Raw genomic sequence first — 21,825 nt, 5'->3', positions numbered from 1 at the left:
AGAAAAGCTTAAGTTGGCTGTTGGAACCATGCCATTTTTTTCCATCCCATAAAACAAGAACAAAACTGAAACCCAAATCAAGCAGTTCTAGGTGCTTAAATTAATTTATTCATGTACCCATTTAAATACCTGGTACCCACATACATGAAACAGAGACATGGAAATGCCCAGCATGACAGCTCCCATGGCCACTTCCCATCAGTGCATACGTAGCACAGGGTGAAGCATTTTTGTTCATTTTTGTTCTGCTAACAACAGGGACACACCTAGCAGCTGAACTATGTATCCTCTCCATGAACAGGGTTTAAGAATGGTGTTCCATATTGCTTGTAAACATATAGACACGGAAACCAGGAAACCATGGATCTGAAGGTGGTCATTTGTTAATCTTGGTTACCACGTAGCTAAAATGGTAAGTTGTCTTGGTAAACATCTCATGGGGATGGTAGTTGACAGAAAATTCCCTAATGGAGTTAACTAACAGACTAAGGACATGCATTGATTACAGGACTCCACCCCAGGGGACTCTTCGAACCGGACAATGGTCTAGTCGTCTTCTTCATCTTCCTCATCGCTGTCCTTCATGCTGATGCCCTGTAAGCCCCCACCCTCGCTCACTGACGCTGTAGCTTCCTCCACAGTGAGGCGGTTTCGGATGGTCTCATAGGTCTTGCTGTTTAAGGTAGAATCCAGGACGCCTTGCAATCGGAAATCTCTATAGGTTTTCTACAGGGAGAAAAGATGAAGTGGTGAGGGAGATCTCATCACCAAGGCGAGGAGAGGGAGGGTGCCACAGGCAAGGCACCAAGGGGAAGAGTCATGATTTTAGTTGGGTTGTCACTTTTTATGAAGTGGAAAAAGTAAAAAGACATCCCGTTCAGCTTGGAGTGAGAACCGAGACTCAACTGAATGACAGAAAACGAGAAACGGTGACAGGATAAACTATATTAGATGAGACAAAGCCAAGAACATAGGCTTGTGTTTATTCAGATCTACGAAGGGAATGTTTCCTAGCAGTCTCACCCTCCCTTGGTCTGGTTCCTTCCCTTAGGTTATTATAACAATGTGATCGGCAGTATAAGGGGCTCGAACATATACATAATGAAGGTGGCAATTGATTAAAACCGTTGCAGTCTGGTTTTTGGAGATTTTTCCTGTTATAACTGCATGAGCCACGTCCCTCTCTCTCATTCACAAGACAGACATATGTATCTTTGTATATGAAACCTATCATGGGGAGCCACAGCGATGGGCAGGATGGAGCGCTAATGCCTCATCAATATGTTGCAGGCGTGTGACTCATGCCTCATCTCCCTGGGAAAGATCTGTATCTATTTTGTTCACAACTTTATGTTCTCAGGGAAGAAATCTGGCTCCTTTTCAAGAACAATGGTTGGTGTTGCTGTATTACAAGCTCCTTTGTTCCTTAATATAATTTCTCTCGGATTTCCTTAGTTTCCCAGGACTCCTTTGGTGTTAATTGAACATGACCAGAAGCATCTGACTGCTATCTAGTTTATATATATATGTGTGTGTGTGTGTGTGTGTATGTGCGCATGCGTGTGTGTGTGTGTGTGTGTATGTGTGGTTTCTTTCTAACTATGAGTTTTCTCATGACACTGCAGAACATTGCAGCTACTAATTGTCTCCTTCGTTTTTACGTGTTCCTGCAGAAAACTTGAGACACGGTTAAGAGGGAGAGTAGTAATGTATTCCAATATGACTCCCACGTTATTTGTGTCTTTAATAGCATGTCTAGGGCTGCTATGGTACCAATAATCCCAAGGTCAACACACATTTTCTGTCACAGGTTGTACTGACTACACAGTTAATCGGTGAGGGCAGGTTGGTTCTGGGAGGCCCCAGTCACGTGACGTTATGGGCAGGATGACCACATGCCCTTTTGTGGCTGATTTATTCGCCACACCTTCTCTCTCTTTGTAAGTCACCTGGTTTAGATATCATTCCAAAGTCATCTTATGGCGCTAGGGAAATTCTCCTGAGAAGGCAGGAGCTGTTAGGTAGCTTTTCATGTGATGGGATGGATAGGAGACTGATTAGATGTTAGGTCCAGAGCAGATTAAGTCGCCAAATGACTTACTATGCCTTCTGAACTTTTCAGTTAGCTGTTCTGTGGTCACTTAAAATAACGTAATTGTTGCCAGACTATGGTAGGAAAAGTAGAGGTTAAAACGCTTGAGTAGTCTCTTCTTCATTCAAATTCCAGAGCAGCGTGCATCCTGCTTAGCTGCTAACTGCCTAATGGTAGAGATGATGGCTATTCAGATCCGAATCCTTCACTTACTAATATGAAGGAGCTCACCTTTACCTAGCGATGGGTAGACAAGCACATGCTTTGTGGGATGAGGAATGGATGAATGAATGAATGAATGAATGAATGTCTTTCGAGGCAGGAAAGAGGTCGAGGACCCTTGGAAATTTGAGAAGCAACACTCTGGGTGTGTCCCTGAACTGGAGGTGGGGGATTCTATTTTAGTCTCCTTGCTAAGTAAAAATTCTGGAGAAAGTAAGAGATTCCTATCCAGTGACATTTCTGTGTTCCTCTGTAGTTCACGACTGTGTATATGTTTGTTTTTGGCAGATGGCAAAAATTAAGCCTCCTCTCTAGCACATTATTTTCTTAATAAGATACTGCTAATTTTTGACAAGGATTTGGAAATATCAGTTTTGGGAAGATAATTGGAAGGTCCTCAATTATGGTATTTTCTTTTCATGTCTACCTGGTCAGGTAAGGGTCAAATAGAAATTATCTTCTATACTCTTTACTACACATACACACACAAAAGAAAAAAAAAAGAAAGAAAAATAGTTACACCAAGGAAAGGAACTCAAAGGATCTGGCAAAGCTTAGTGAACTTGCCTTGAGGAACTGACTTCAAAAACTTGAGAAAATTAAGCTGAGGACACCATTCAAGTGCATATATTTCTTTTGCAACAGCTGCAGTTACATCCTGGCTGCAACCTTCTCCAGGGCGGAGGCTTTGCGAGATGCAATGCAGATGATAATAACTCCTTAATTACACACAATGGAACTGTAATTGGGCTTTAGTCTGCACTGAGGTAGAAGAGCACCTTCAGGGGGATGGGGCGAATCCAAAGGAGACCAAGAAGCAGGCAGGGGAAAATTTTTGGCAAACTGCTAAGAAAATTCAGCTACGCTTATTACTAAAATATTTTAATGGAGATTTTTGCGCATTGAATAGGAGTTTTGCATACAAATGTTTAAAAAAAAAAAAACCTCTATGGTGAAGCCCCGAATGGAAACTGAAATGATCAAAAAACGTATTTACCCCCTTCTGTGATCTTATTATTTCATGTAAACCGCTTCGATTTCACGCTGAAATAATTATCATTAGTCCATGGCACACACAGAAGAACAGGGGAACAGAGCCACTTCCAGGGTATGTTATCTCACCCTCGTGATCCCGTACATTTGATTGTGTGCACGCATTGTCAGAGAAACCACTCCAATTAACTATGAGAACAATATTGATTTTGCATTCCGGTTAAAGATCACAGAACACATTTAGAAATAGCTGGGGGTAAATATTTCCACTAAATTAATTGTGGCAAAATTTTATTTAATGAAACCCTAAAGAAATTGGTAATTTATGCAATTCACACAATGTGCCCCCAAAGCAAGCTTTTAAAGGTGCCATGCCACTGCCCAGGGCGCCAGAGTCTCGGTGACATTTGTGTATGGCAAATATATACAATATTTTTTTCTGTATAGACAATGATATCAATGCCCACTCCCCCCCCCTTTTTTTAAACTAAGCTGCCTTTGATATCTCAGTAAGAAATTAAGCATGCGCCACACAGGCATTCCATAGGCCTTCCCTGCATGCAATGCTGTCTGTTGTGTATATTAGCAGGTACTATCTATCTGTGCAGGGGAGTCCTGCAGCTCGCCAGTGAAGTGCCTTGCAGCCGGCTGCTGGCAAAGAAGGCGGCTTCGCTCGTTTACCTTCACCATCCTAATGAGGGTTTTCAGCTGGTAAATGTGAAGCTGTAGGTCCATCCGGTCGGTCAGCCAGGTGCAGATGACATTCATGGAGCTGTTTGTACCATTGCTGAAAGAGAGACAAAAGTTCTCCAGGCAACATGTCATGGAGGGGCGACAGCTTCAGGGAGGGGAACGGGTCACATCCGCGCACCTGCTCTGCTCCAGAGGAAACAAGATGATTAAACAGAATCGGAAGGCACAGAAGAACATCATTGTCAAGTCACACAAATGAGGTGCTGGTTTGGTCCAGACCAGGGCAGTGTGGGCCGGAGATTGAACATGGGACCTTCCGACTACACACAGCACATCCATGGTGCATTCCTGGAGACTGTCTCTGGTGCTCGTGGCTCTAGTCTGAATTGGTCCATTTCACTCAGGAGTGACTGAAGGCTTTGCTCAGTTCCTAATGCCATTGTCTCCAGGGGCAGAAGAGAGACGGGGGTACTCTGACTGGCACTTACCTTCAGAAATGGTCCCAGCATGTGCAATTCTAAGAACCAGGTGGGAAGCCTGGGAAATTGAGGGGTGGGTATTTACCACCGTTTGCCTGACTGGGGCATTCGTAATCTGGACAGCAAATGAGGATTTCTCTTTAAGGGCCAAACTTTTCTGGGCAGTGTTTATGTGCCCTGCATTAGCTGTGCAATCTGTTTTAATCCTAGCACAAAAAATTATGGAATATGAGAAGGAAAAAAAAACCCCTCTCTACAAATGAGCTCATTTCAAGCTGTTGAAATCATACCTCCCCTTATGGGGGTTAAATTTTGCTTCTTGTCTGTGAAAAATGCTCGAAGCTGTGTCACTTGAGACTGCCACCCTGTGGTGCAGGAAGTCTCTGGTGCAGTATAATTTTGCAGTGCGGCTCATATATTCATAAATCTCACTCAGAGACATATGAACAGTGTGTATGAAGTGTCAGGAGGAAAAAAATCTAATCTTTAAACTTCACCAGGTTTCATTACGCTCCACTGCGTATACCAAACAATTTACAAATAAAATGAAAAGGTGTGGATGGACCTATAGATTTATTTATCCGACGTCTACATGAACTGGGCACCGAAGAAAAGAGAGGAGTCAGGGAACTGAGGCGATGCGCACACTCACACTAGCCTGCGCACACAGGCACACACACATCGCACACCAGTGGGGATTCGAAAAGCATAAATAAAAACATGTTTCTGATGGTAACTCCACCCTTTCTCACCTACAGATCATCCAAAATCAGTTTATGCCCAACACTCACAGCTTTTCTGAAGCCTTGTTTCTGACTTAATTTCTTTAAAAAAAATAATTTGGGGTTTTTACTTGCAAGGTAGAACTGCCAAGTCTCACCTTGCGAGAAACTACAGCGCAGTCGCAGCCATGGCGTTCAGAAGCCCTCTTTGCATCTTTTCTAGCTAGGCTCAGTCCCCATCGGAGCCAAGTGTGGCTCTCTTTGGAGCCTAGCCGCAACAGGGACAAGCTACCCTGATGAGGGGAGGCAGCGGCAGCCGCCTCACAGCCAGCTCCTGCTCTTTTAAAGATCACGGAGGAGAAACTGTCAGTTGTGGGAACCGTCTGTCCCTCCCCGGGAGCAGGCGGCTGGGGGTGGGGGTTTCCTGTTGAGTGGGCAGTTCACTCTCTGGGAGAGTGTGTGATTGTTAGGGGTCAAGTCGCTTCAGGCGTGGACAGGTTTTCCCCTCTAGGGGTGAGAACGTTTTTTTTTTTCTGAAACTTTTTTTAGGGAGGGGTAGCGGTGGTGGTGTGTGTGGAGGGTTGTTTTTGGCACCTCCTGTTTCGGGATTCTGCTGCGTTTGCTGCTACTACATCTGGGTTTATTGGGAGGCCCTGGGGACAGGAGAAGCCTTGGATCATAGGTGAGCATGCAGCTTCATGATGCCTGGGCAATTAGGGGCTCTCCTGGGTTTACCTAGGCCTTCAATTTAAATTTACTTGCTGTATCTAGCATGTACTCCACTTTATCCAGGAATAATTTCTCCTTATGTTTGTTCTCCCAGGGGGTTGGAAGGTGACCTTCAAGAAGTTCATGTGACTACATGGCCGAACATACATGCTCACAACCTTGTGATGGATACACGCCTGGGACACAAAAGAGGAGTGTGGCACTCTGGCTTCTAGGCAGAGGTGGCATTTTGCTTTGGCTGTGACAACAGGCAAACCAGTGCTGGCTTCTATCACTGCCAGCAAGCCTGGTGCAACATGCCTTTTTCTCTTTACTGAGAGACGTGCCACCTTTCAGGGAAAAAAAAATATATAGCACACCCCCTCTTCCATTTTACATAGGCAGTTCTCACTCTTGAAAATGGTTTTTAAATAGCACAATAAATAAATAAAAATTAAAACTACAAATTAAAAGGTAGGCTGCTGTCAACAGCCTTGCACTGCCGGAGAAGGCCAGGGAGGGAGGGGAAGTGCACACAGGAGAGAGAGAGAGAGAGAGAGAGAGAGAGAGAGAGAGAGAGAGAGAGAGAGAGAGAGAGAGAGAGAGAGAGAGCAAGCCAGCAAGGCAACTGAGCACACTGCCACCCCAGGAGCAAGAACACCCTGGAACATCCCAGCCTCTCCTGAATCGCACATCTAGCAGGAGAAGTGTCAAGCATGGATGGTGCCCATTGGCTACACACTCAAAGAGGCAAAAGGGAGAAAGCAAGTCCTTTCCAAACCTTATGCTCAGCAGAGGGAATCAGAGGCGCTTTAAGATACCATGCAGCCAGTGCTAACTCGGTTTTCCAGCAAGGGCGTCGAAAGGCATTTAGATGTTGGAGAAAGAAGTAGGCATTGCCTTCTAGAACTTTACAGTGTTAGAGGTGACAGCCATCTTCACAGTATCCATTGGAAAGGAGGAAACAAAGGCCCAGAGAGGGTTAGCGACTTATTCAAGAACACACAGGAAGTGTTCTGAATACAGGTGTGTGCTGGTCAGCAGAGCCAATCTGTGACCCCTCTCCCCAACTCTCTAACTGGGGGTAGCCCATGGGTTACTAGAAGCAGGCCCCAGAGGAAGGCTTCTCCCCACAGAACCCAGCCAGAACCACAAACCGTGACTGTCTCCATTTCCCAGAGCCTAATCAGAACGCATGGCAGCTCTTGGGGGAGTCACGTTCGCTGTGTTTGATGTCAACGCTAAGGCGGCAGATTTGTTATGATTCTTCGAAAGAGGGAATTCCTAAAACAGCTGAAGTTCTCCCCATTTTTGTGCTGTCTTTCTCAGACAGGTCTTTTCTGGAGCTATTTCAACACCTGAGCACGTAATGTTTGGTAACGTGTGCTTTCGCTCTGAGAAAGGAAAAGCAGGAGCCAACAACACTAGTTGGATAGCTTGAATATAGTCATGATTTGCTCGCTATTAGTTTAGGGCTACTGATCTGAAACTTCCCAACAAGGCAACCTTATAAGAACACACCACAAAGTGAAACTGCCAGTGGACTGGGCTCTTTTAACATACACCCCTGGTGGTCATTCTGGGAATGCTGGAAGATAAAGAAGGCTCATCTCACTAGCCTAGGGCTTCAGAGCCCCTGGAGGGCTGAATAACTGCTGTTGAATCTAAGGTTGTGTTTAGAAAGTAGCTAGGCCAGGGAACACCGCTTGCCTTCTCTCCCTTCTTCTTTCCTTTTACCACCAAGTTACATCCTCAACCTTTCTGGTTTAGGCTGTTTTTATTTTGAGATAGGGTCTCACTAAACTGACCAGGCTGATCTTCAACTCAGTCCATAGCTCAGGCAGCCTCTGAACTTGTAATCTCGCATCTGGTCTCTGAGAAACCAGGACCACATGCCTGTACCATCCACTTGGCCCTTTCTCTCCCCCAACCGTCTTTTGCTTCATCGCCACTCAGCGTGGTTCTATTTAACCTTAAAATCTCATGCGCAAGGGATCTTCCCACTTCAGCCCCCCAAACGCTGGGCTGCAGGCATGCATGATGGCACTACCCAGCTTCCTTGCTTTCTAGTAGGCGGTATTTAAGAGTGTTGGTCCTCATACACATCAGAGCTTGTGACCTTTGCCCTTAGAGAATCAGTTTACCGATGAAAATGGGGATTCATTTGCCTTTTATAGGAGTCTTTCAATGAGCAAACAAAAGAAAGCTGGTGAAGGCCTCATGTCCCTACTATACAGAGAAGCTGATATTACCGTCATCACTGCCTTTGCCCCAGCCACCACCACTACCAACCATTATTATCCTTCATCTCTCACTGCTTTATCTCTGCCTCTCAATCTAAAGATAACAAATACCAAGGTGGGTGGAAGAAATGGCCCCCACAGGGAGATCCGGAAATTGTGCACATGAGTCCGAAGAGACATAGGGGTAGCTCTTAGAAATGGGATTCCATTTAAACTCAGGAAACTACCTAGGGTTCACAAAAAACATTTTAAGCTGATGTTGATTTCTATCGAAGCGTTGGGTTAAAATGGCCCTTGGAATGAGTCACTTTTCAAACCTTGCAGACCTAAGTTCAGTAGCAGCCTATTTGGTCATTGTGGGTAGCTAGATAGCCTTAAACACACTGCTTCACTCTGTGACTTCCAGTCTTCTCTTGGGGTCAATGCCAGCACCAACTTCATAAGGTTGCTGTGAGTATTAGGGGGTGATTTTTGTATAGGGCCTACCAGCCCGAGTGCCTCACAAGAAGCATTCAAGGAAACAGCTTTCATTCACAGATGCTTTCAAAGTCTAGCACAAAATTGTTGTCTTGATCTATTTCTAGCAGAAACTTGGTTGCTGATACTCAGATTTCTGAGGCCACATAGTCTGCCCTCAAGCACACTGACTTCTGGAGGGCAATTATAACATTCAGCCTGCACTGTTATAATATGGTTTGTTATGAACAGGACCAGGGTGAGGCAGCGGAGAACATCATGAGAGACCAGGACCACACACAAATATCACTGAAAAATCTGATATTCATCAAGAATTTTTGGACCTTAATTTTAATTTTTTGAATGTTTCAAATATTAAAATGTAATTTTAAATTTTAACAATTGTAAAAATTGAAAAAATGTAAGTTAAAAAATATTAAAGCCAACGATAGTTGGTTCCCCCCTCACTAAACTCGGCGATGAAGAAGTGACTCCTGAATCTCTGTCTAGGCCTCTCCTCTGGTCTCACTGCTGGCTGGCTGGAAGCCTCATGCCCTGGAAACCTGAAGTGTTGATAGGTAAGACAAATAATTAACGCCTGACAAGGTAGGGCTGCCAGAAGCTGGGCTCCACTCAGGGATGGCTAACCCCAGTGAGCAGCACAGCCTGGCGCCGGAGTGCTTTCTGATGGGGTTCTATTTTCTGCCACTATTAACTACCACTCAGATTTTTTATTTTGAGACAGAGTCTCCTCATATACCTCTGGCTGTCCTTGATAGATCAGGCTAGCCTCTTTTTTTTCTGCAGCCATCCTCCTGCCTTTGCCTCCTGATACTGAGATACTGGTAAGGAAGCACCACCATGCCCGGCTGTAAGTCCTAATTGTGGTCCCAGCACTTTGGGATTAATCTGATGTCCTCTACAGACTTTGTTGTTAGGGATACACTGGTTTTTGGAATGAGCCACATGTCACAGATGAGCAGCAGCCGAAGCTGGGCACAGAGGCCGAAAGGGTATTTGTATATTCACATAACACAAAAAGTATTTACCTCAACTGATAGAAACACTTTAACAGACCAGATGATTCTCTGACTTAGAGAATCTTGTCTTTAGTGCCTGTTCCCCAAAAAGTACTGTTTTGTGCAGAATAATGATACACAACACTAGGCATGCAATAGATATCCCCAGGTGCGTGCACAGAGCTAGTCAAAACAGCTCTTCATGGAACACTGATCTGTACATATGCTTTATGTACAGATCCTACATAAAATATACTTCAAGCATGATACAGTTTAATTGTTGAGTTAAACAACTATAAAGAGCTCCATTTTTGTATATTTTAAAAAAGGGACATACATACTAGTATGTATGCATACTAGTAAGCACTGAGGTAGTTTGAAGTTTTTTTTGTTTTGTATTCTTTTGGTTTTTCTAACCACCAAATCAATGGGGTGTTTTTTATTCAATTCCACTGTGTTAAGAAGGCAAGGATTGGCTCTGCACAATCAATGTTGGTTCTAGGTGTCTCACGGCCAACCTGCTCAGTCCTGAAGCTCGCTCAGAAGTGTGCAGCTAGGGCCATGCTGTTCAGCCTGTTTCTACGGGAGCCCAGGCTTGTCTCGGAGTGCTACAGAAGGCTCATCTGATGAGCTTAGAAAGTGGCTACATGGATAATGGGGACCTGGGGCTATTGCCATGGAAAGCTCCTCATTGACTTGAAAGAATTGGTGGAAAGACCACCACTGCTCACAGGAGAAGTGACTTGAAAAGGCTGGGTACAATGAACGATACCGTTTCTTAGCCAGAACGAACATAGCTTCCTTTCCCCCAGTATAGCTCGAGATACATTGGTAATTCCATGCTTGCTGGTGTGAGAAGTTTTGAACCAGGGCAGTTTGTTTTGAAGGGGAAGATATAATATCTTGAATTTCCCTAACAGTTTTATAGATGGAAAGGTTTTAACTCTGACCAAACATTCGGCCTGGAGATGACTTATACTAAGCTACAAATCTGTGAAAAGAGAGAATGAAACAGCAGAACTTTAGCCCGTCGGACGGACTTCATTCCTTCCCATGAACTCTACGGCGTCAGCAGGAAGCTTGAGAGGAGAGTCCCTGTCAGCAAAGAAGTCTCAAACCCAGGAAAACCAGCCCAGTTTAAAGCCAGGCTCCGCGGTTGCAGCCTAGGCAGGCCCTGAACGAGTTTTGCTCAGCTTCCCAAGCAGCTGGAGTTAGAGGAACACACGACTGGGTCCAGCTTGCTTTTCTCTCTGAGGGAAATTTTACTGACGTATCTATCCTCTGCTTACTGTAGTGCCTGACTTTTATTAAAACACACGCATACATGTGTTCATACAGATGCATGTGTCACCCCGTGCCATACTTGAGGATAATGCTTAGCTCAGTATCATAAAAAGTAAGCCAGAGAAACGATAGTATTTGGCCCAGGATTAATAGCCACATCTTCCCACATTTTCTTTGAATAAATACTTGTGATATTGTCAAATATATCCAGTATATTCCCAGTCTCAGTGGTAAGCATGGCTCTCAAGTGTGACCTCATTTCTTTAAGCATGTACATCCTTTGAAATTGGTCCACTTACGACGAAAGGCCAGGGAGCTCATAGCTGACCTGCCAGCAGGATGGAAGTTAAATTTTCTCCACTCATTTTACCCTAAAGATGAAGGGAGGGAGACTCTGAAATAAAGTGGCTCAGGAGCCAGGAAGCCATGGAGTACTCTCTCAAGTCTGCAAGGCCGCTCAGCCTGGTGGCTAACGGGATACACTTTGCTCTCCCCTTTGCAAAATGGCAAACTCACGTCCATCTCTCTGTACTTGAGTCTCCTTGCCCAGGAAACAGAGACACAATAAAGCCTACTGAGTGCTGTTAGTGTAGGCAGAGCGTTTTCAACAGTTCTAGGTACAGCCTAGGCTTGGGTTGTTTGTTCCTACATGAGCCATGCTATCCCACCCTGCTTCACACACCAAATCACCCGGAGTAGAAGCTGTTCCAAACTGCTCTCTGGACAGCTTTCATTATCCTGGGAATGCCTGAGCGAATAGGTTATGTGCTAACCAAACTGTGCCTTTGGACTGAAGAGGCACAGGGAATGCTGGGGGTTTTGAGCCTTTATCTGGAAAGTACCCTTCTCCAGCCAGGTGCAAGGGAAACCTGCTCGGCACCTCATGGATGGAAGGAACGGCATTTTCTGTTGGCAGGGAGTCTGAAAGGAAGATGATAGCCGGCCACACCCCTGTGACTAAGCTCTTCACTGTGTTTTTTTTTTTTCTGAGACAAAAGTGAGTTATTATTAGTTAGAACAACAGCAAAAAAAAAAAAAAATCCCATAGCCTTTCAAAATGGCTGTATTGAAATACTGTAATGAAATATTTTACAATGAGGTTTCTATGCATATTTATTCCTTACAATTTGGGTAATTTAAGAACCTGTGAAATGTATCATCCAGGCTTTCTTTAAATTCTACCAAAGGCCCCATGGTTTTGTTAAGCCACAGTCCAGTGGGCTGCTCAGGCCAAGCAGTCCCAGGGATCGGGTATTATTCAGCGTCCTGATCAAAGATTCAAGGGTCTGAGAAAGAAACCTGGCTTGTGCAAGCCATCTCTGCCGAGTGGGCAGAACACGAAAAGACTGCACTGAGTTCATAGCAAGTTTTTGGATTTGTCAAAGCTCCCCAAAAGCTAAATCAACACATTCTAAAAGGGCATATCATCCAAACGCTTGAAGGAGTGGGACACTGTTGAAGGATGCAATCTTTTGCCTCGCTTGAGTGTTGCTATAATTCAGGATCCAATCCTCCCCAACAACTGCTCTCAGAATGGGTATTTCCCAGCCATGGCTTCGGGATGCTTGGCTAAAAGCATCAAGCTATAATCAGACACCCAAGTTAGAGGTTACAGACCAGCAGAATGACCTCAGATGCTCAGTGTTCTTTGTAACTGAAGGTGGGCTGTGGTTTCCACTTGACACTCCTACAATTCTTCGGGTGCATAAAAACCTACCTCAGGACGCCCTTATAATGATTATGGAGGCGCTTTGAGGTAGCTGGGTCCTCACAGGGCACCGCTGTGGGGCTCCATGAGAAGGCTGACTGACTGATTGCAATCAGTAGAGTTGAGGGGGAGCTGGTTCCTTGCTTGCTATCAGTCTCTTCCCATGAGGAAGGAGTCCTCTATGCAGAAGAAACAATTCTCTAAAAATGTATATTGCTACTGCCTTTGTCTAGAGAACTTGTGTATGAAGTTTTGAAGTTGAGAGCAATCTCATTTTAACTCCCCTGAAAGGCACCTGCGTGATTATCTTTTAATATTATGTTTCTTACAACAAATGGCTATTTATTGTAGACTGAATTTCAACTCTTTAAACCCAAGGCAGAGAGAAATAGCCTACCATAAGGAATTTGTTAGCATCGGCGTTACACGTGAATGATCAGAATGAGGAGTGAGTCCAAATTTGCACTCCTGACTTAATTCACTGCTGCCTTCCAACTTGTCAGACTCAGCAATATTAGTTGTTTAGGGAAGGGCAGGAGGAGAGGGGAGAGTCTGGAACAATCCTTTCTGAAAGCAATGGGGAAGGAGAAGAGTTCAAAGCTTACATGGGTGATGTCTGTTTCAGGAAGAGACTCGTGTGTGTGTGTGTGCGTGTGTGTATGTGTGCGTGCGTGCACGCACATGATAATATTTGGTTAACCTGTTGGCAGATTCAGTAAACTATATAAGCTAGTCAACACCAGAGTGTTAATGATTTTGTTGCTGCTAAATCAACCATAATGTATGAAACACAACATGTCAGAAAACCCCCTTTTTATCTTCCCCTTCTCAGTAAGGTGGATGGGTAGACGTCTGTGAGGAGACGGGATTCCTCTGAAATTAGGTTTTATTTCATAATAAACATGATATTGCTGGACATAATTTGTCACCTTTGAATCAGAAAATGAAGTCAAACATCAACTCACAGATATGTCCTTAAAGATAGAAACACCTATGATCGGAAAGCGAGGGCTCTAAATGTAATTTTCAATCGCAGATACTTCTTCAGCTATAATGCAAATACCACTCCTCCACTCTTTCTGCAAGCTGGGTAAATGCTATTATAGATAGACAGCCCAGCAAATACACTCTGGGTAGTGATGTAAAAACTGACAGCCGGGTCTCAAAGAGACGTTTGAGCACCTGGGCTGGAGATTGCTTTATTCATAATAGCCTAGAGATAGAAGCAAACCTCTGTTGGTCAGAGGAGGCAAGGAAACCAAACACAGTTAATTCGTCCAGCCTTGAAAAAGAGGGAAATTCTGTCTTAAGCCACAGATGGATGCACCCTTAGGACATTATGCAAAGTAAAACAAATCAGAACTAGTCACAAAAGCCACTGGATAATTTCACTTATAGGAGGAATATAGAGTAGTTAAATTCATAGAAACAGGAGGCAGGGTGGTGGTTGGCAGGGGCTGAAGAGAGTAACAACTGGGGGGTTGTAGGACACACAGAGTTCTAGCTATGAAAGATGAGGTGAGTGCTAGGCATTGGTTGCAAAGTACCAACTTCACTTAGCGATGCGGGACTGTACTTGGTGGAGCTCAAAACCCTTGTAATGGCACATTGTGCACTACATAACTTTATTTTTAACATACACACACACACACACACACACACACAGGAAATAAAAATCACTTCTCATACTACAAAGAAAATTTTGCTTTAGGTAATGTACATATTCTTTATAAAAAATTGTGAGTTCATGTGTGCGAGTGTGTATGTGTGGTGTATGTGCACATGTGTTTGGAGTGTGTGTGTACATGTGTGTGGATGTATGTGTGTGTGCACGCGCACGCGCCATGTATGTGTGTGTGTGTGTGTGTGTGTGTGTGTGTGTGCGCGCGCGTGCACGTGCCTGTGAGGCAACAGGAGGTCAGGTGTCTTCCTCTATCAATCCCTGCCTTAATCCCTTGACACATTGGACCTGGAGATTGCCGTTTTCAGCTAGGCTGGCAGCCAGCAAACCCCAGGACTCCTTCGTGTCTTCCTCCCGAGCTCAAGTATTAGAGTTGCATGCTGCCATGCCTGGCTTTTCACTTGGGTGCTAGAGATCTGAGCAGCAAGTGCTCTTACTCAATGAGTCATCTTCCCAGCCACTCAATGTACAGGTTCTAAGCTGGAGCACCCAATCATACTTCACAAAAAAGAGAACAATGTGTATGAGATAAATAGAGGGTGCTTCTTTTATGCTCAGGATGGAAACAGTTCCTCCAGGTTGAGCTTGGAGATGGCAAGGCACAAAGAACAAATCTGGTAGCATCTATGTGGTTTATTTAAAACACACCATGAGGCCAGCATTACTAATTCCGTGAAACACATTGACTGGAGGCAAGAGCTGCCTGAGACTCCTTATCCAGGACCATCCTTACTGAGGACTGGGTCCAAGCAACAGACAAGGATCTATTTCTTTCTTTCCTTTTCTTTTTGGTACTGAGTGACACATTACTTGGTATATTTTCAGTCTCACCATCTCTGAACTGACCCCCACCAAATCCTACTCTCCTGAGCCCGGGTTTGATCAAGTGGCTCTCAGCACGGAGACCCTGGTTCCCCAAAAGGGCAGTACCCCCCTACCCAGCATTGTTCACCCTAAGTCTAAAGACTTATTAAGGTTTGGAATGTGTGTTCAGGAAGCCCTTATTTTAGGAAACAATTAAGTAGAATTAGGCTAATAATGCGAGGCAGGCAAAGCTTTTGCCCTTTGCCGAGCAATCACTCCTACGTGGAACATTTATACTAATAAAAATCATGTATTTCTTAAATGCCTCAAAACGATCTTTGCACCCAGCTTGGCAATTAGCACTGCCCCATTGAGGAGAATTTACTCCCCAGGCACAGGGGGATTATCTCTGTTCTCTCTACCAATGTCTTCCCTCAGTAAAAAAATACAGTGTGAGGCTCCGGTTGATGATGGAAATTTCCGCAGGCAGGAATTTTGCAGGAGGTTTATTTCCCATTGCATCTCAGAGAGTGGCAAGCCGGAGAAGGGAGGTTGAACGCCCTCTGCCAGTCCCTCATGTCAGGCACACTATGCCTACCGGTTCTTGGTCCCTACGAAGAAGCCCAGCTTGGCTTCTTCTGCTGAGGAGATTGTTCCCAAATCTCCAGAGCCCTTACCATCACTATTACTGGGCCTTCTGAACCCTAAGCTCCCAGCTCCCGGCCTAGGCAGGAAGTGACTGGGCAAAAGGGGACAGGGACCCTCCAGTGTGATATTCTGTCTCCTTGACAACACTCCAGCCGGTCGGTGGTGGCCTGGGGAACAGACTTAATTTCTTTTCTTCCTCTGACTACCCTCCCGGCGCCATGCTTCTTTCTTCCCTCTTTCTCCAGACGCAAACGTTATGACATCCAACATAAAGTTGCCGAAATAGCAACCTTGTCTCTGAATATATAAATTGCAAAAATTGATATGAATAAATCTGCAAGTAGCACACTGATTGTGGCACATTTTTATCAAGACATGGCGCTTGGTTGCTCGGTGGCTTGGGGAGGGGGTGGTGTCATTACACATAGAGAAAACATCTGTAAATCCCAGTTTCTCTAAGGAGGAGTGAATGGAGACATGACCTCCTGTTCCTTGCCATGAACCCTGAGTTCACACTCATATTTTACATGCTACAGGAAGCCACAGCTCGCCCCAGGGGTGCTGCAAACAGACACGCAGAAGCCAGATGTAGCCCCCCCCTCTCCTGCTCCCTAATGCACCTGAAGAAGCCGGCAACTCGACATTCAAAAGCTGACAGGCTCGTAGCTTAAGGTCACTTCAGATTTTGTAAAGCAGAGGACAAAACCAGGAATGCTTCTAGGGCTGGGCTGTCAGCAGGGAGGCAGAAGGATTACAAGGAACCTGTGACTCTGCCTCTTTCTGCCTTTGCTGGTAGTTTTTTTGTGTGTGAACAAGTGCCATACAACAGATTGAGCCTCGTATAAAGGCCTGAGACTGTGCAAAGGCTTCCCGCTGGGCCTCAGCTGTGCTTGCAATTAGCCATAGGCACGCAGTGATTATTGTTGGGGTAGCGGATGGCAATGCGAACTGACAAGTTTTATGGGGGAAGTTGGGAGTGGGGATGCTCTGCAAGTTTCTTTCTTTTCTCTTTTCTTCTTCTGAAAAAAAAAAAAACAACAACAAAAAAAACCTCCACCCTTTTCCTTAGCCGACTGGAGCCTCCACGAAAGGGATAACCCCCCCTTCCCACCATCATTCAAAAGAGCCTTAAGAAAATTGTTGAAGGAATATTTCTCTTAGTGTTCAGAATTTGGGTTTTCTAGGTCAGAGCATCTCTGCTGCCATGTTTAATGTCAGAAATACCCATTTGCCTCAAATTAGCAAAGAGCTCGGGGTTGAGGGCAGGAGATTAAGCACACAAAATCACTCAGCAGGTGCCGGTCGGGTGGATTTGGGGGGCTGAGAAGTCTTTAAAACTGACTACAAGACATTATATACCTCTGACAAAAGAACATGGCAATCCTACCTGCTTGCTTTAACCACTATTGCTTGCCTGTTATTATGTGCTTTAATGCTCACAAGAGTAAAACTATTGCTGATACTACTCAATTACCATAGTAACTCACACCAGTGACCTCTTATCGCAGGGCTCCCAGCCCAGCTGAACCAATCCAAAGACTTTGTGTCTCTTTTTATTTCCACGGTGTCATATACTGGGACTGAACACTCCAAGCAGAAGCTCGCTTTCTCTTTGTCTAAGACGAGAACTTGTTTCCAATTGTTAGAAAGGCCTTTTGAATCTACGAGGGTTTGAGGTCTATGGATCTGAGGTTGTTGGACGAAGACACAGAACAATAGCCCGTAAAGAGAAAAGAGCACAAGCGTGCATCAAAGGCAAGAGCCTCCCAGCTGCAGGAACTATGGAGATTCCCTTCAGGACTCTAGCTATGGTCTCCAAAAACTGGGAAGAGGCATCCTGGAGCCTCTTCTGGGGTGTGTGTATGTGGCGGGGGGTTGCTACGATTTTTATCCTATTCTTGGGCATAAGTACAGACAGGACAAAATGATGACCGGAGAGATTTAACTGTAGGTTTGATAAAGGAAATGAAAGTAACATCCACATACACACTTTCCTGCCACCTATTTCCCCACTTGTGTGTACGTGAGTGTGTTTGCACACACTGGACACTATCTGAATGCTATTGGACACATGGACTCATTGCATTAGCACTCCAAAAGCTCTGAGGAGTCCTGCAGAAAAGAAAGCCATGCAGCTTTGTGTGTTTCCAAAGGTGTTTTGCCAAAGAGCCACTTTTCAGGAGGCCCTTACTAATGAACATCTCTCAGGGTATTTGGGCCGCCACAAAGTCACACTGGAAAAGGAAGCTGTGTGCTGACACCCTTAACCACAATCACAGCAAAACCAAAGAGAGTGAGCGTTTAGGGAGTGCTTATGTGTCAGGGACTGTTCTCAGTAGTTTGTGGACATCTGACTGAATTCTACAGCCTCGAGGAGTAGACACATTGGAAGTCTGCTTTCTATAGATCTATATAATGTGATAATTATAGGTAGTGGTTCTCTGCGGGCAAAGGAAATATACTAAGTCATATGTAATAAATTAGCCTTCAAGTTTTATTGCATTGTCTTGCTTCTGACCCTTAGAGAATCCAAAGCCTATGGGGTTCTTTAAATCGATATTGTTTTCTATATCTTTGGTGTTAACGGAAGTTAAGTGGAGAATAAGGCAGACTCCTTCACAACTCTCCTGCCGTTTGGACTCCAGGTACTCAACCTTTTCTCTGTCTCTTCTGATCGGTGCCCAAGTTCTATACCCCAAATCAAAGAATTCAGTTTCGCTCCCACAATCTGCTCTGCACTTCCTGTATGAACAAAACTTCCGAGACAGCCTTAGAAATCAAGTAAGATTCTGCATGGCGGAACGACCCTGAACGCAAGACAGAACATTGGCCCCAGACCAGCTGTTCCAAACCATCCCCCAAGCAGATCAACAAGACCTGTCACAGAGAAACCAGGACTTTCTCCAGCCAGGATGCGTGCTGCTCAGACAAGTTCTTGTAGCAAATGTCAGGGGCTGACACCTCACTTTTGGCAAGTAGACCAGACATGGAACTGTGACATCTAGGAGAAAATGGGCTGTTCTCTAGCGATACCTGGAAAGTGGTCTCCCCGATCATACCACTTCCCACTCCATGGGACAGAAACAATGAACCCAATGTGATTAATGTCAATCAGCATCTAGCCAGGCCTCATCTGCCACCTGGGTCTTCCAGGGCAGGTGTGCACTTTGGGCATTAACAAACTGACCACCATGAACAATACTTTTTTTCACCCCAAGGCCTATTTTTCTCTGGATATGTTGGGGGATTTAGGCACAGCCCTCGCTGTGTACTGAGAAAAGGGACCCCCATGCTTTTAGCTTCTTTCCTCTCAAAGGAACCCACTGTTTTGAGAAAATGTATAGTTACACTCTGCATGTAGTCTCCACCATTTGAAGCTCTATTATGTGGAGAATGAAATTCTGGTTTTGGTGGCAACATCCTGCTCCCTATTATCCATGTGAGAGGTACGGATGATTTATCTGCGCACTATTCTGCTATGCATAAACAAGGATTTAGACGAAGGAGTCGGCGCAGAAACCAAACTCAGATTATTCACGACGAGCGTCTGCCCACACCTCTGATTGCTTCTTAGGTATGGGCACGAACTGCATTTAAAGTTAACTGCATTAATTTGCAGGCAGATTGACGTCAGCAACTGAAACGAAAATTTGCATACCATATAGAAATGATTATAGAAACCATACTCTAAAATAAGGATGGTAGCTCATGTACAGAACGGAAAGATAACGTTGGGTGCCAACTTTTGTCCTTTTCAAACAGGAGTGGTTAATCACATTAGGCTAATTTCATTATTTGCATATTAAACTTTCTGTAGTCACGCGTCATTAGATTTTTGCCAGCCAAAGTCGAAGTTCTGAGGAAAATTCACCTTAACTTTAAAGAGTTGTGGGTCTGGGCTAAGGTGGTTTTAATCATCACTATGAGGGAACAGCTTGCATATTGACATAATTTCCATACGATTACATGGGAAGAGGTCAGGTCCCGGCTAACTGCAGTCGGCTAAGTGTAGCCATTCAGGTCAAACCACACAGCTAGTTTCTAAGCAGATGATGAAAGCGCACAAATACCCCATCCGAAGTACCGGCCAGAGCCCGGAGTTCAAAGGCAGCAGACCCAGCAACCCTAACTGGATCCAGAAGACTTTCCCAAAGTCCTCCACAGTTTGAAAACTAAATCTATGTCAACTTAGCGAACACTGATTCTTTGGGAGAATGATTTTGCATCTCAGAGATGACCAGAGATGGTGGCTTCCAAACAGAGATCCACAAAGGAAGGACTGAGGGGGTGGTCCCTGAAGCCGGAGGGAGAGTTGGGATTCAGAAGAGAAGCCTGAGACCAGGCGGTAGGAGAGGAGACTGTTTCCTTGGGCCAGAGTAGGAAGGCATCATAAAGCCCCAGGAGGAGACCTTTGGGTGTCTAAGGTATTGCCTGCCAAAAGGAGCCAGGAACAAGTTCTGTTGCCGTGGCTCAGGGAGGTGCAGAGTGCTTTTTAAACGTTAACATGTGCTTTCACTGTGCGCAGCTGGGCTCTTCCTCCAATGGCGCCCTTTTCCTCTTGCTTTATTTTTAATCTCAGGAAACCATATTCCCTTCTTGCTACTTCTCACTTGCTTGAGATTCCACCCCTCTCCCCACTTTCTGGGAGAGAGGATAAGGTGGGGGGGAACCCAACTCAAACCAACCAAACCAAACGCATTTGCCAGATCTTTTACCCAAACTCTACCCTGGGGGTGCCAGTCATCCCCATTTTTGTTCAAGGCTCAAACCCCAGACCATTGTCCCTTATGTAAGATAAACATTCAACCTTGCAGGGTGCCCTCAGTATCTACAGATGGTTTTGGATGCAGCAGCCAGGAGGTAGAAGCCTGTGCCAGGTCCCCCATTGAAGTGTTCAGATGGATCTAGGACCCGAGCACAGAGAGTTAAACCATAAATTAGCCATGAGTTAATATATGCAGCCCTGATCACCCGGCCTTGTCGTCAATGCTCTCCCCCCCCCGCCCCGCCCCAAGTCTCTCTCCCCCTTCTTCTTTACAACCCCCCTCCCACTTAGAGGCGACAGCATAAGAAATTAAACACTTGTGGGTTCATTCGAAAGAGTGAATGAAATTGAATAAGCTCTCAGTACTTGAGGCGCACAGCAAGCGCCTGAATGGGGCAAGCCTCCTAAGTTGAATGGAGTGTCTTTTGGGACCAATTTGTCTCTTTTCACTCTTTATTCTTCTCCTTTTTGCTGACAGATGCACAAAGGCGGAACTGCGCCGTGCAGCTTATCCGCATGCACCCGCGGCAGCTGTCACTTTTGTCGAGCAAGTTAATCAAGCAAATGCCACCATATCCCACTTTCTATAAGGAACAACATGTTATAGACAGTAGTCTTGCTAGAGAGAGACTTTATTTTAACTTTGATTGGCTTGGTCCCTCCCCCTTAGATTCCCCCCTTTCCCCCCAAAAAGGAAGTGAGGAGGGGAGACTTAATCCAAGTCAACGACTTGGCTACAAAAAAAAATCTTAGATTTAATAATAATATTGTACACAAGGCCAAAGATTCATTTGTTTTGTTTTGCTTCTCATCGAGACTGAGGGCTGCTATGATCTGGCTTTGGCTTTGGTTTGGTTTTGTTTTGTGTCTTTTCTTATTTAGGTGTGTAGGCTATTGTTGGTGCTGGACTATTGGATTGGATTGCTCAAGCCATAAAAAGAAAAGCAGAGGGCAGGAAATCGTACTCTGCCATGGATGTCTTGGATTAATTTGGCTCTCTTCCTTTATAAAGCAGGTCGTGTTATTTACATATTTCTTTTGATACACCTCCTTGCCTGGCCAAGCTTACAAAGACTGGGCTAAATACATAATGACGTCTCTTTGTACATCTTGCCTTTAGCTCGTTCTTTAGATGAATGCCCAAATTTATTTCTAATGTGCACCAACAAATGTACACAGGCTCCATCTCTCTAATTCAGTGGAACCAAGTGGGAAGCCTTTGAAAGAATTCCCTCACGTTTGTAGCCACATCCCCTGCTCTGCAGTCAATGCTATTTGGTGGCCTTGGGAAGCCACAGGCAAGGAATG

The 21,825-nt window shown here is 44.9% G+C and overlaps 1 protein-coding gene across 1 annotated transcript in view; it reads right to left on the bottom strand.

Annotated features, from left to right (window-relative positions):
- Positions 1-546: 546 nt before the first annotated feature.
- Cadps (calcium dependent secretion activator) overlaps positions 547-21,825 on the bottom strand; it is a 441,394-nt gene continuing 420,115 nt past the window's right edge. Inside the window, 3 exon segments of the mRNA XM_042056041.1 lie at positions 547-726; positions 3,989-4,084; positions 4,086-4,094. Coding sequence (XP_041911975.1) covers positions 547-726; positions 3,989-4,084; positions 4,086-4,094 — 285 coding nt within the window.

The sequence above is a fragment of the Arvicola amphibius genome, chromosome 12 (assembly GCF_903992535.2).
Source record: "Arvicola amphibius chromosome 12, mArvAmp1.2, whole genome shotgun sequence".
In the NCBI taxonomy this organism is placed as follows: domain Eukaryota; kingdom Metazoa; phylum Chordata; class Mammalia; order Rodentia; family Cricetidae; genus Arvicola; species Arvicola amphibius.
Note: the sequence above shows the minus strand (reverse complement) of the source record. Positions and strands in the feature narration are given on the sequence as shown.